The sequence below is a fragment of the Mustelus asterias genome, chromosome 22 (assembly GCF_964213995.1).
Source record: "Mustelus asterias chromosome 22, sMusAst1.hap1.1, whole genome shotgun sequence".
Classification (NCBI taxonomy): Eukaryota; Metazoa; Chordata; class Chondrichthyes; order Carcharhiniformes; family Triakidae; genus Mustelus; species Mustelus asterias.
In genome coordinates this window covers 19,502,826-19,517,682 of record NC_135822.1, presented here as the reverse complement: position 1 = coordinate 19,517,682, position 14,857 = coordinate 19,502,826, and the positions used below count along the sequence as shown (strand labels likewise).

Sequence of the window (14,857 nt, the reverse complement as noted above, 5' to 3'; positions counted from 1 at the left end):
GAGCCAGTGAGGACATTCAGCTGTGTCCACACCCATACAATTGAATACTGACACCCACTACCAGCCTAACACACAACGTCATGGATAAGGTGTTAGAGGAAGGCTAATGCTGATGGATTCTTAACTCCAACATGGTGTGTGTGCCTTGAGGAGGGGAAGAAAACTGCAATACAACTCATTTCACATTGAGTCACCTGCACTACAGTAGAACTTCAGGTAGTTATACTTGCAGCAAGAATAAAATGACAACAATGATGAAGGTACATTTTAACACCTGCCTAATACAAGCACCACATTATAGCCCTGATTTTCTCCCCTTCTCTCCTGTTTCATGTGGTGGCACAGCGCTGCGACTACTGATTACACTCTAGTAAGTTGCGCATGTGGCCAGTCTTCACGTGAGGCTAGGCAATGAATGTTGGAAGGCTACTCAACTGGGAAACTGTCACAGCTGACCCATGGTCTGTCTTCAGTTGATACTTACATGTGTACTTTCCATTAAGGGTCGCTATATAGCAATAAGAAGTAGGAATCCAGGCAGTCCACAAGCCAGGCTGAGGTTAATGAGAGTATTGCTAGGCTTAAGATCAGCTAACTCGACACAGAGCATGGATCAAAGCTGGGATTGTCCTGATCTCTATGGCTCAACACCATCCCTGGAGCTGCTAGGCATAGATTCTCATGGACTATTCTTCAGATATATTCTTTACAGATTGCAAAAACTGGCCCATCATCACCTTTTTGTTTGCTGTTATAGGGGGAACTGTCGAGTGAAGGCCAGGATCCAGTGACAATTTTTGATTTCCTTACAAAGACAAAGACGGAATATCCCTTGGACTTTTCTTCAGTAAAGAAAACACTTCTGGGAGGACATGGAGGAGCTGACTACTTCCTAATTGACAACTTCATACAGGCTATTGCTGTATGTATCTAACAAACAGTGAAGTTTCTTTATCGTTTCTTTCTTTTATTTAATTCTGCATTACTGCTTTGTGTCAAGTTTAATATTTTTTATGTGATTTTTATATTCTAAAATAGAATTGTAGCATGGATACAGCATGGAAGGTGGCCTTTCAACCTGATATGTCTATTCTGGCCCTCTAAACGAGCAATTCACCTGGTGCCACTCCCCTGCCTTTCCCTGCAAATATTTCCGTTTCAGATAACAATCTAATTCCCTTTTGGAAGCGCCATTTGACCCTGCCTCCAACACACTCTCTGGCAGTGCATTCCAGATCCTAACCATTCGCTGCATGACAATGTTTTCCCTCGCGTTGCCATTGCTTTTTTTGCAATTACCTTACATCTGTGCCCAGCTGTATTGAGTGTTAGTTATGTTCAGTGCATGAACTATTGATTCTCAAGTAAGAACATTGTGAGTACAAGCCCCACTCCATAAGCCCACAATCTAGGTTGACAGCCCAGTATGGTACTGAGAAGTGCTGTGTTGTTGGAGATGCTGTCCCTCAGTTGAACTGTTATAATGAACCCTGTTTTGGTGGTTGATGTTAAAGGTCCCTTGAAACCACATGAAGAGGATCAAGGAGTTTTCCAGGCCAACACTACCAAAAGCAGGTCATTTGAACTCAAAACAAAAAATGTTGGCTAAACTCAGCAGGTCTGGCAGTGTCTATGGAGAGAAACAGAGTTAATGTTTCGGGTCTAAATGAACCTTGGAACTGTTTGGGACTTTGCTGTGCGTAGAACATCTCCTGCATTCACTTACGTAACAACTTTGCCTATCTTCAAATAACTCATTCAAACAACTCATACGTTTCTCCTTGATGAGCTGCTATGTGTTTGCAAGTCATTCTTTCCCCTCTCTCAGTGACTACATCCCTGAAGGTGCTGACTAGCTGGGTTATGATTCTCTGGGTGCCCCCCAGTAGCTCACTCAAGTGGGAATTCTTTACACGAGACTAGACCGAGAGTGTTGATGGGCATCACAGTTGAGGCATCACAGCCAAAGCTGATCTGCCGTCCTGCAGAATCCACACATGCGCTCCCGGCATATTCACTGTACTGATCAGGAGAAGGAGCCTCGTGTGAAATCTAAATTCAAATAATTTGAGGAAAATTTGAAACATCACCTACAAAAACAATTCTCTGCACTTTCCTCATGAATCATAGAACTTTCAAAGAATCCTCTAAATAAGCTGATCCCAGAGAAAGCCACTTTAGGACAGTAACTTGGCCCATTTAATCTTTTTGATTTGGGCTGTCATAACTGAGCACAGTTATAACCTCATATTCTGATTTATATTTCTTCCCGAGTTTAATCTTTTTCTGCAATTTTTCCACTGATTTCCTTTCCAATTCTCAGGATACATACCCTGAATTTGATAGCGAATCATACAGACCCAGCTATCGGATCTGACACCGAGTGGCAGCAGAGCCACATCAACTGCTGACTACAGCCCTGGGTTCAAGGAGAAAATAAACCAGTGTTTAGGTTTTGGAAGCAAAAAGTGGCTGATACCCACTGGCATGGACTGAACTGGTCAGATTAGTTGGCTGGACAGCTGGTTAGTGACGCCAACAACGTGGGTTCAATTCCCGTGCTGGCTGAGGTTATTCATGAAGGCTCCACCTTCTCAACCTTGCCCCTTGTCTGAGGTGTGGTGACCCTCAGGTTAAATCGCCACCAGTCACAGCCTATGGTCTTCTGGGACAATGGCGACTTTACTTTTTTACTGAACTGAGATCTCAGTAGCTTCTACATTGGTCTTTTTTGCTCCATTTAAACTGGCGAGTGTCCACACATTTGCACCATCACTAAGGCCAATTTCTATTTCCAAAACACTACCTAACTTCTCCCCTGTCTCAGTTTATCTACTGTTGAAATTTTCACTCATGCCTTTGTTAACTCCAGACTTGACTATTCCAGTTTACTTCTAGCTGGTCTCTCAAATTCTACCCTCCGTTATCTTGAAGTCATCCAAAACTCTGCTGCCTGCGTCTTAGCCCGCACCAAGCCCTGCTCACCTATCACCCCTGGGGCTCATTGACCTTTACTGGCTCCTGGTCAAGCAATGTCAGTCTTGTTTTCAAATCCATTTTTGACCTTGCTCCGCCCTATCTCTGTAACCTCCTCCAGCCCCAAAACTCTCTGAGATAAAATTTAATAAAGTGTCACACATCAGACTTGGGAGGAAAATTACAGATCATGGAATCAAAGGGACAGCAGCAAACTTGACACACAATTGGCTGAATGACAGGGAATAGAAAGCAGTAGTTCATGGTTGCTTTTTGATTGGAGGAAGGTTTATAGTGGAGTCCTCTCTTGATGTTAGGACCCCTGCTTTTCCTACATCCCGTAAATGAATAAAAAGACTAGATGTACAGGGCACAGTTTCAAAATTTGCGGATGATGCAAAACTTGGGAAGTTTTGTGAGCTGTGAGGAGATCAGTGGTGGAATGGATGGACAATAATAGATGAAATTTAATGCAGAGAAGTATCAAGTGTCAGGATGATGAGGAAATTACCCACAAAATATTGAACCTTAAATCAGACCTCGGGGATGTGGGGGATGTCAGTTCAGCCACTGGCTGAATTGCTGGTGGGTGATACCGAGAGAGACAATGGAATCACACCCAAAGATACATCAAAAGCACAAATGTCATCCAGAAACTAATCACCATCTCCAATGGAGACAATGGGAGGGAATTGAAGATGAGTATCTTCTCAGCAGGAACGATATCCTATGAGCTGGGTCCCATTTGGCTTTATGGGTTTTGCCTGCCAGGAATACACACAGACTGGGATAAAAACCGGCTGCAAGCTTGGTCAGGGTCGACTGTTGCTGGGTGTGTCAGCGTGTGACATAAGAGAAAAGACACAGCAGACCCCTGAAAAGGTTTGCAGGTACTCTCTCTCTGATTGTTGAAGCAAGCCAAGTCAGCCAAGAAAGGCAGCTTCTCAACCAATCTGCAGAACATTGGAATTGCGAAACCAACTATTCACCTGCTGAATGAAGTCAGTGCTCCTTGAATCAAGAATCGCAATGTCCCCAACATCCCATCATCTACTCCTCTCTAACAAGCCAAGGACTGCTTTGTGTACTTTACTTCCTTCAATTCTCATTTAATCTTTTAATCTGTATGAGTGTATATGTGTGTGTTTTATAATTTCCTTGCCTTTAGTGGTTGATAAACTCATTCTCTCTTTAACTCAAGAAAGCCTGGTTAAATTGACCTCCTTTTAAATAATGGGACTGGGAAAAGGTTTCTGCAAAGGGTGAGATTTTTTTAAAGAATTAATTTTGTTGATACCAGCCACCAAGGGGGTTGAATAAAGAGAGAGAGCTAGTTCATTCCTCCTCAGCAGGTCATAACATTTTGGGGATATCCCAGCTGCAAGTTAACAAATTGAGGGATCTTGTCCAGGATACAGCTCCCGTGGAGGATAACAAATTTGGGGAACCTTGCCTAGGGACTGGTCGTAACAGAAGTAATTCATTTTGGGAGGAAGATGAAGAGACACAAAATAATGGGTACAATCTAAAGGGAATGCAAGAGCAGAGGGCCCCAGGAGTTTGTGCATAGATTATTAAAGGTGGCAGGACAGGTTGAGAGAGTATACAGTATCTTAGGCTTTATAATTAGGGGCACAGAGTTCAAAAGCACAAAGTTAGGTTAAAGTTATATGAAACACTTTTTGGCCTCAAATGTAGTATTATGTCTAGTTCTGAGCATCACACTTTAGGAAAGATGTGAAAGGATCAGAGAGTGTAGAAAAGATTCATGAGAATGTTTCCGGGTGGCACGGTGACACAGTGGTTAGCGCTGATGCCTCACAGTGCCAGGGTCCCGGGTTCAGTTCCAGTCTAGGGTGACTGTTTGGAGTTTGCACGTTCTCCCCGTGTCTACGTGGGTTTCCTCCGGGTGCTCTGGTTTCCTCCCACAATCCAAAGATGTGCTGGTTAGGTTGATTGACCATGCTAAATTGCCCCTTAGTGTCCCAAGATGTGTAAATTAGGGGATTAGCAGGGTAATTACAATGGATTATGGGGACTGAGTTAGATGCTCCATCAGAGAGTCGGTGCAGAATCGATGGGCCGAATGTCGTCCTTCTGCACTGTAGGGATTCAATGATTCCTGTGAGGAACCTCGGTTACGTAGATATGAAAGAGTTGGGACTGTTTTCCTTGGAGGAGAAGGTTGAGAGGAAACTTGATGGAGGTATTCAAGGCATGGTGGCTCAGTGGTTAGCACTGCTGCCTTACAACTCCAAGAACTTGGGCGACTGTTTGGAGTTTGCATATTCTACCCATGTCTGCGTGGGTTTCCTCTGAGTGCTCCAGTTTCCTCCCACAGTCCAAAGGTGTGCAGGTTAGATTGATTGGCCATGCTAAATTGCCCCTTAGAATCAGGGGGATTAGCAGGGTAAATATGTGGGAATGCAGGGGTGGGGCCTGGGTGGTATCGTTGTCAGTGAGGGCTCGATGGGCTGAATGGCTTCCTTCTGCTATAGTGACTCTATAAGGGGTCAGATGGGGAGAAATTGTTGCTTTTGGTGGAAGGATTGATAAGCAAAGGGTGCAGATCTAAGGCAATTGGTAAAAGAGACAATGACAACACGGGGATTAGCAGTGTAATTACAGGCAGCAAGTAGTTAGGATCTGGAATGTGCTGTCTGAGTGTGTGCTGGAAACAATTTAATCGAGGCAGACGGAATTGAATTATTATATGAAAAAGAAGAATATGCAGTGGGGGAGAAGGTGAAGGAGTGCCATTGGATAATTTACTTCTTCAGAGAATCTGCATTGACATTACAGTCCGAATAGCCTCCTCCTGTGCTGTAACTATTATGTGATTATATGATCTACACTCCTCTAATTCTGGCCCCTTAAACATCTCTGATTTTAATCATTTCACTGTCAGTGGTTCCTTCAGTTGCCTAGGCCTCAACATCTGGAATACCCTCCCTACATTTTTCCAGCTCTCTATTTCACTGCTCCATTAAGGCACTCATCAGTCGCTGCTACATGTAGCTCCATTTTATATAGAAAACATTTTGAGGAAGCAAAATGTCAGCGATTGAGACCTTGCTCAGTTGTGGTACTGTGCTGCCACCCAGTGCTTCATATTGTTCATTGCGAGTGCTGATTCCTTCCAGTCTTGGGAGAATATGACTTGCTGCCCATTCAGCTTTAGTTTGACTTTGGAACTCAAGAGCTTTCTTATCTGGACTGAACAGCTGGCCCGTGAATTTCCCCTGACCTTGAAGGAACATATACAATCCATGCACCCCACCCAGTGACGACGGACACATAACCTAACCTCAGCGCAATAGAAATTAAATTCTTCCATCCCATTATTGGAGTTTTGATAGAGGCATTCAAAATCATGAGGGGCCTGGACAGGGTAGATAAGGAGAAACTGTCCCCAAAGGATTGAAATGAGAGGGCACAGATTTAAATTAATTGGTAAAAGAAGCAAAAGCTACACAAGGAAAAAGATTTTTCATGCTGTAAGTGATTTGGGTCTGCAGTACACTGCCCGAGAGTGTGGTGGAGGCAGATTCAATTAGACTGTTATCTGAAAAGGTCGAATGTATAGGGATATAAGGGATAAAGTGGGGGAATGGCACCAAGTGAGCTGCTCTATCGGAGAGCCAGTGCAGTCACAATGGGCCAAATGGCCTGCACCTGCACAGAAACATTTCTGTGATTCACGAACATCACCAGGGAAAATGGATTGATCTTTTTGCAGCATACTGCCAGTGAGCAGACATGTCAGATAATGGAATTAGGAGTCACATGATCCTCTAGTTTGCCTATCGCCGCAACAGGTCCACAGCAGACGCCATCTCCCTGGCCCTGCATTCAACCCTGGAACACCTATTAACAAAGACTCCTATTCATAGACTACAGCTCAGCCTTTAACACCATTATTCCTATGAGACTCATCTCCAAACTTAGTGGCCTGGGCCTCAACTCCTCCCACTGCAACTGGATCCTAGACTTCCTAACCCACAGACCGCAGTCAGTAAGGATAGGCAACAACACCTCCTCCACGATCATCCTCAACACTGGTGCTCCACAAGGCTGTGTCCTCAGCCCCTTATCATACTCCTTAAACACCTATGACTGTGTGGCCAAATTCCCCTCCAACTCAATTTTCAAGTTTGCTGATGACACCTCCGTAGTGCGTCGGATCTCAAACAATGACGAGACACAGTACAGGAAAAAGATAGAGAATCTGGTGAACTGGTGCGATTATGATAATCTCTCCCTCAATGTCAACGAAATGAAGGAGATTGTCATCGACTTCAGGAAGTGTAGTGGAGGGCATGCCCCTGTCTATATCAATGGGAACGAAGTAGAAATGGTCGAGAGCTTCAAGTTTTTAGGTGTCCAGATCACCAACGACCTGTCCTAGACCCTGCAAGCAGGCACCATAGTTAAAAAGCCCACCAAAGCCTCTACTTTCTCAGGAGACTAAGGAAATTTAGCATGTCTGCTACAACTCTCACCAACTTCTACAGATGCATCGTAGAAAGCATTCTTTCTGGTTGTATCACAGGTTGTATCATACTCTGTCCAAGACCGCAAGAAACTTCAAAGGGTCATGAATGAAGCCCAGTTCAACACTCGAACCAGCCTCCCATTCCCTGATACTGTTTACACTTCCCGCTGCCTGGTAAAAGCAGCCAGCATAATCAAGGACCCCGCGCACCCCGAACATACTCTCTTCCATCTTCAGTCGGGAAAAAGATACAAAAGTCTGAGATCACGTACCAACCGACTCCAAAACAATTTCTTCCCTGCTGCCATCAGACTTTTGAATGGCCTACCTCGCATTCAGTTGATCTTTCTCCACACCCTAGCCATGACTATAACACTACATTTTGCATTCTCTCCTTCCCTATGTACAGTATGCTTTGTCTGTATAGCACGCAAGAAACAGTACTCTTCACTGTATACTAATACATGTGACAATAATAAATCAAATCAAATCAAGTGAAGCACAGGTAACAATCTTGCACTTATAGGAAACAATCATATTTAATCAATATCATTAATTCACTGCCTTAAGATGCACTGTAACCTGTAAATAACCTGTAAATCCAGTACATAATCCCACTGTTACACAATTCAGAAATATATTTTTAATTTATTCTTTGGATGTGGGAATTGCTGGCAATTTATTGCCCATTATTAGTTGCCCTTGAGAAGGTGACGTTGAGGTTTCTTATGTAGTCTGCGGTGTCAGTGCTTCCACAGGGCTGTGAAGTAGGGAGTTCCAGGATTGTGATCCAGCAATGATGAGGGAATGATGTCCAAGTGAGGATGGTATATAACTTGGAGGGCATTGCCTCTCCCTATACATGACCCAATCCTGAAAGAATAGAATCTATAATTGTACTCGGGGTGTTTTTCAGCTCAAGTGGACACGGTGCAAAATGTTCACATGGCTACCATCAAACTATTGAAATTCAAGCACCAGCACAGGGGAAATAAACACATGCTCCTACAAGGCAGCTTCACAGTAATAGTGTGTTAGTCTGGAAAGTGCAGAAAGATCCCGCTGGAGACAGCATCCACTAAAATCAAGGACCCAACCTACTCATTGAGCCCAATATAACCTGTGGCATGCAGCAAAAGCCAAATGGTACAAGTCATAGAAATCATAGAAACCCTACAGTACAGAAAGAGGCCATTCGGCCCATCGAGTCTGCACCGACCACAATCCCACCCAGGCCCTACCCCCATATCCCTACATATTTACCCACTAATCCCTCTAACCTACGCATCTCAGGACACTAAGGGCAATTTTTAGCATAGCCAATCAACCTAACCCGCACATCTTTGGACTGTGGGAGGAAACCGGAGCACCCGGAGGAAACCCACGCAGACACGAGGAGAATGTGCAAACTCCACACAGACAGTGACCCAAGCCGGGAATCGAACCCAGGTCCCTGGAGCTGTGAAGCAGCAGTGCTAACCACTGTGCTACCGTGCCGCCCCAACCACTGTGCTACCGTGCCGCCCCTACAATTACAAGTGGCACTTGTAAATCATCAAATTTCTGCTGGGTGTCCTAGTCCTGTCATCAACACAGAAATAACGACCCCCACCCCCCCCCCCCCAAGGGAGGAGCTTAACTTTAATTATCTCAAGAATAGCCAAGACCAGTATGGAGTGGCTCAGTGGTTAGCACTGCTGCCTCACAGCGCCAGGGACCCAGGTTCGATTCCCGGCTTGGGTCACTGTCTATGTGGAGTCGGCCCGTTCTCCCTATGTCTGCATGGATTTCCTCCGGGTGCTCCGGTTTCTTCCCACAGTTCTAAAAATGTGCAGGTTAAGTGAATTGGCCATGCTAAATTCTCCCTTAGTGTACCCGAACAGGCGCTGGAATGTGGGACTGGGGGATTTTGACAGTAACTTCATTACAGTGTTAATGTAAGCCTACTTGTGACTAATAAATAAACAAAGAACAGTACAGCACAGGAACAGGCCCTTTGGCCCTCCAAGCCCGCGCCGCTCCCTGGTCCAAACCAGACCATTCTTTTGTATCCCTCCATTCCCACTCCGTTCATGTGGCTATCTAGATAATTCTTAAACGTTCCCAGTGTGTCCACCTCCACCACCTTGCCCGGCAGCGCATTCCAGGCCCCCACCACCCTCTTTGTAAAATACGTCCTTCTGATATCCGTGTTAAACCTCCCCCCCCCTCACCTTGAACCTATGACCCCTCGTGAACGTCACCACCGACCTGGGAAAAAGCTTCCGACCGTTCACTGTATCTATGCCTTTCATAATTTCATACACCTCTATTAGGTCACCCCTCATCCTCCGTCTTTCCAGTGAGAACAACCCCAGTTTACCCAATCTCTCCTCATAACTAAGCCCTTCCATACCAGACAACATCCTGGTAAACCTCCTCTGCACTCTCTAAAGCCTCCACGTCCTTCTGGTAGTGTGGCGACCAGAACTGGGCGCAGTATTCCAAATGCGGCCGAACCAACGTTCTATACAACTGCAACATCAGACCCCAACTTTTATACTCTATGCCCCGTCCTATAAAGGCAAGCATGCCACATGCCTTATTCATTACCTTCTCCACCTGTGACGTCACCTTCAAGGATCTGTGGACTTGCACACCCAGGTCCCTCTGCGTATCTACACCCTTTTATGGTTCTGCCATTTATCGTAAAGCTCCCCCCTACGTTAGTTCTACCAAAATGCATCACTTCGCATTTATCTGGATTGAACTCCATCTGCCATTTCTTTGCCTAAATTTCCAGCCTATCTATATCCTTCTGTAGCCTCTGACAATGTTCCTCACTATCTGCAAGTCCAGCCATTTTCGTGTCGTCCGCAAACTTACTGATCACCCCAGTTACACCTTCTTCCAGATCGTTTATATAAATCACAAACAGCAGAGGTCCCAATACAGAGCCCTGCGGAACACCAATAGTCACAGGCATCCAGCCGGAAAAAGACCCTTCCACTACCACCCTCTGTCTTCTGTGACCAAGCCAGCTCTCCACCCATCTAGCCACCTCCCCCTTTATCCCATGAGATCCAACCTTTTGCACCAACCTACCATGAGGGACTTTGTCAAACGCTTTACTAAAGTCCATATAGACGACATCCACGGCCCTTACCTCGTCAACCATTCTAGTCACTTCTTCCAGAAACTCCACCAGGTTAGTGAGGCATGACCTCCCTCTCACAAAACCATGCTGACTATCGTTAATGAGTTTCTAAATGCGCATACATCCTATCTCTAAGAATCCTCTCCAACAACTTCCCTACCACGGACGTCAAGCTCACCGGCCTATAATTTCCCGGGTTATCCTTCCTACCCTTCTTAAATAACGGGACCACATTAGCTATCCTCCAATCCTCTGAGACCTCACCTGTGTCCAGTGACGAGACAAAGATTTGCGTCAGAGGCCCAGCGATTTCATCTCTCGTCTCCCTGAGCAGCCTTGGATAGATTCCATCAGGCCCTGGGGATTTGTCAGTCTTTATATTCCCTAAAAAACCTAACACTTCCTCCCTTGTAATGGAGATTTTCTCTAACGGGGCAACACTCCCCTCCAAGACACTCCCAGTCAACACATCCCTCTCCTTTGTGAATACCGACGCAAAGTATTCATTTAGGCTCTCCCCTACTTCTTTGGGCTCTAAGCATAATTCCCCACTTTTGTCCCTGAGAGGTCCGATTTTTTCCCTGACAACCCTTTTGTTCCTAATGTATGAATAAAATGCCTTGGGATTCTCCTTAAACCTGTCTGCCAAGGACATTTCGTGACCCCTTTTTGCCCTTCTAATTCCTCGTTTGAGTTCTTTAACCTTTAACTACCTGTTTAACTTTAAACTTTAACTACCTGTGAAAAACAGGCATGTGAAATGCTTCCTTCTTAAAATTGATTTTTTTTGGCCAAGTTTTTGGCTTTTCTGTTCAAGGCACTGCAGTGGCCCCTGGCTCCATGTGTACTGACATCCATTTGATTCTTCATTCAAGTGACCGTTTGTCATGCGTGAACCCAGACGGTGTATGTTGGTGGAATATTTGACTAAAAGTTGCATGCTGATGTTATTTCCAAGCTCACGCAATTACCAGTAGGGATCACCGGATAATGTTCTAATGATGTCTCATCCGTGCACTCAGTAGATTCACCGGCTGTGATGTCCTTACCTCTGAATTAGTGCTTAACAAAAACCGAAAACCTAAAATTCTAACCGATTGCATCTAACTATGTAACGAAACAATGTTCAGTACAGTTTAGCAGATCACCATAGAGAGAGGGCATTACTGCAAACCTGATCCACCCCTTGCTCAGTTTCTGAATGGTAATCAGAATGAGGAACCTTCTGATTTTAACCTTCTTTAGCTCAAGGCACTAATGCCAGTTATAAGATCTGTAACTGTGCAGCTTAATTATTGCAGCCCATTGCAAGGTCTTTGCTCCTCCGCTCTAAGGCAACCATCTCCGTGCGTCTTCTAGCTGTGTTAGTGAAACAATGAGCCTCAAGAGCCACGTGGCTTTGGATGTTTATAACAGAAGAACAGCTTCTTGTTTATTGCACAGTGCTTTGTGGCAGTTTACTGATTGCAGCTTTACTCTTGTGGAATCTTCCACTGTGTGATTTCTCTTTTCTTTCTCCTTTGTCTCACAGGAGAACAATCCATCACTGATCAGGACAGGTCCTGAAGAGACCCTGGTCAGCCATCTGCTGGTGTTTGATGCTGAACGTTCGAGGAGAGAAAGCCGTATTGTTTACTGTTCCTGTACAGAATAATCAATAACTGTGATCACCTCAGTAAGCAGAAGATATTCCGGAGCAGTTTTATTTTTAAGCACCCTATTGCAGTGTTCTATGTTCCAGGCTTGCCTGCCACTCAATTCCTGAAAACCAGGTTGGGGTTTGCTACTCTCTGCACCTCAAGCTCTGATAGCAAATACTATCATTTTAAAAAATTACCGTCCTTTGGATTGAAATGACAGAACTGTGGGATCAAACCAATTATATTGAAATCCAAACAGAAATTTGTGGGCAGCACTTTAGAAATTCCTGGTATTTGTACCTGTCGAGTGAGAATCCCTCCTCCAGCACAAACTCTGAGAATCGATCCAAGAATCAATACAGGCTGGGCTGTGGAAATTTAACTTCAGGCACAGAATGGGTGCAAGTGAACCGGATATCTGCCATAACCTCCTTATTAATCCCAACCATTAAAAACACCACCCATTGTAACTCGCATCTATTATAAATTACATCCATTGTAACTCACATCCATTCTAAATCCCTTCCAATTATATCCCTGCCCAGCACTGTCATTATAAACCCCTCCCATTATAAACTGCATCCATTATAAGCCCAATTATACAACTGCACTCATTTTAAATCCTTCCCATTGTAATCAACATCCATTATAAACCACACCTGTTATAAACCAATACACCCTGCCCATTCCATTCTTAGCCCTTTCCATTATAAGCCCAACCATTACATATCCAGACCATCATATACTCCTCCCTTTATAAATCCTGCCTATTGTAGACCCCTCCCATTTTAAATCCTGCCCATTATATGCAACACCCATTATAAACCCTTCCCATTATAAACCCCACTCGTTAAACACAGTCTATCATTAATCCTGTCTATTATATATTACAGCAATTAAAAATCTCTCGTTATAAACCTATGCACTTTACATCCCATCTGCTTTACAATGCGTCTGTTATGAACTGCGCACATTATTCACTCTAACCATTATACAAAGTGCTTGTTATACACCACACTTGTTAAATACCCTGCCTGACGTGCACCCACCTTTTAAACACCACAGCAAATATACACTCTGTCTATTCTATACTCTTGTTATGCACTGTGCCTATTATACATCTTGTCCGTTTTACAGCCCATCTGTTATGCACCTCATCCATCAAATACCCGGCCAGTTATCCCTTTCCACTGAAGCTAATTTTCCAAAGGTGTTGGGAGTGAGTCAGGAAGTTGCAGCCTCCCCTCTTGATTCAGAAAATCATAGATTCATGTCTTACTCCAGAGATTTGAGCACATAATCCAGTCTAATACTTCTGTGCAGTACTGAGGCTGTGCTGCAATGTTGGAAGTTTCACATGAAATGCTATATTTTTGACCTTCTTATCTGGATGTGAAAGTTTCACTGGCACTCTTCAAAAAACAGAAGAGGCCTCCAGCATTTATCCATCAACCAATATTACTAAAACGGATTGTCTGATCATTTGGTTCTGTGTTTGTGGCATTTAGCGGGGACTGCACTTCAGAAGTACTTCATTGGTTTTGAAGTGCTCAGGATGTCCTAAGGCTGTGAAAGCTAGTATGATGCAAGTTCTTTCAGTCTTTTAAAAATAAACAGGGCACAATTGGATCTGAACTTGGAAAAAAGTGAAAACTCAGCCGACAAACCTCATAAACAAAAATGCAAACAGATTGTTAGAAAGAGATGACAAGTCCATCAGGATTCGAAAACAAAAAGATGAGTAAATGTTTTGGTGAAGACCTGTCTTTGGAACAATTTGTATCAAATCAGTAAGAGTACATCTTCCCTTTGGTGAAACTGATCATGACATTGCAAGGATATTTAAGGAGTAAGAATATTTCAATTACAATTCCAGCACTTGGGGGAGGCCAGATAGTTAGCACCAGATTTAACTGCTCATTATACAGCATAACCTTTCTCTGAACCCAGGAAGTGATTGATGACTTTTTACAAGAACTCAATGTCTATCACATCTCCTCACTGAGATCTTGATAAATCTGTTGATTTCCCATCAGACATTTATACAAGATCAAACAATGAGCAGGTAAATTACAATGTTTAATTTCTAATAAATTATTTAAATTTTTAATAGAAGTGCTAAGTATTGTGTAATTGTCGGTTTGTTGTATATTTTATATGTCTGATTTACCTCAGAGCAGACATGACACTTGTTTTAAGTCTACAACAAGTTTATTTACAGTACTTTAAAATATCTCTGCAATTACAAGATGTCTCCACACATGTTTACAGCTCTTGCTTCTTTCTGGAAGCTTCTGTCTACCTTAGCTCTCAGAGGCTACACCCTGATTTAATTAATGCAGCAAAGTGAACATAGATCAGGGGCATCGTGGTATTATTGCTAGACTATTAATCCAGAAACTCAACTAATGTTCTGGGAACCTGGGTTTGAATTTGAATTCAGTAAAAAATATCTGGAATTAAGAGTCTACTGATGTCCATGAAACCATTGTCAATTGTTGGAAAAACCCATCTGGTTCACTAATGTCCTTTAGGGAAGGAAATCTGCCGCCCTTACCTGGTCTGGCCTACATGTGAACACAGTGAGAGTTTTAACAACACCAGGTTAAA

At 43.8% G+C, this 14,857-nt stretch overlaps 1 protein-coding gene across 1 annotated transcript in view; it reads left to right on the top strand.

Annotated features, from left to right (window-relative positions):
• The window catches only part of LOC144509884 (alpha-N-acetylgalactosaminidase), a 209,548-nt gene extending 195,185 nt beyond the window's left edge, over positions 1-14,363 (top strand). Inside the window, exons 13-14 of the mRNA XM_078238828.1 lie at positions 758-922; positions 12,139-14,363. Of these exons, the coding sequence (XP_078094954.1) occupies positions 758-922; positions 12,139-12,261 (288 nt within the window). The 3' untranslated portion in view covers positions 12,262-14,363. The remainder of the gene's footprint in view (positions 1-757; positions 923-12,138) is intronic.
• Positions 14,364-14,857: the final 494 nt, after the last annotated feature.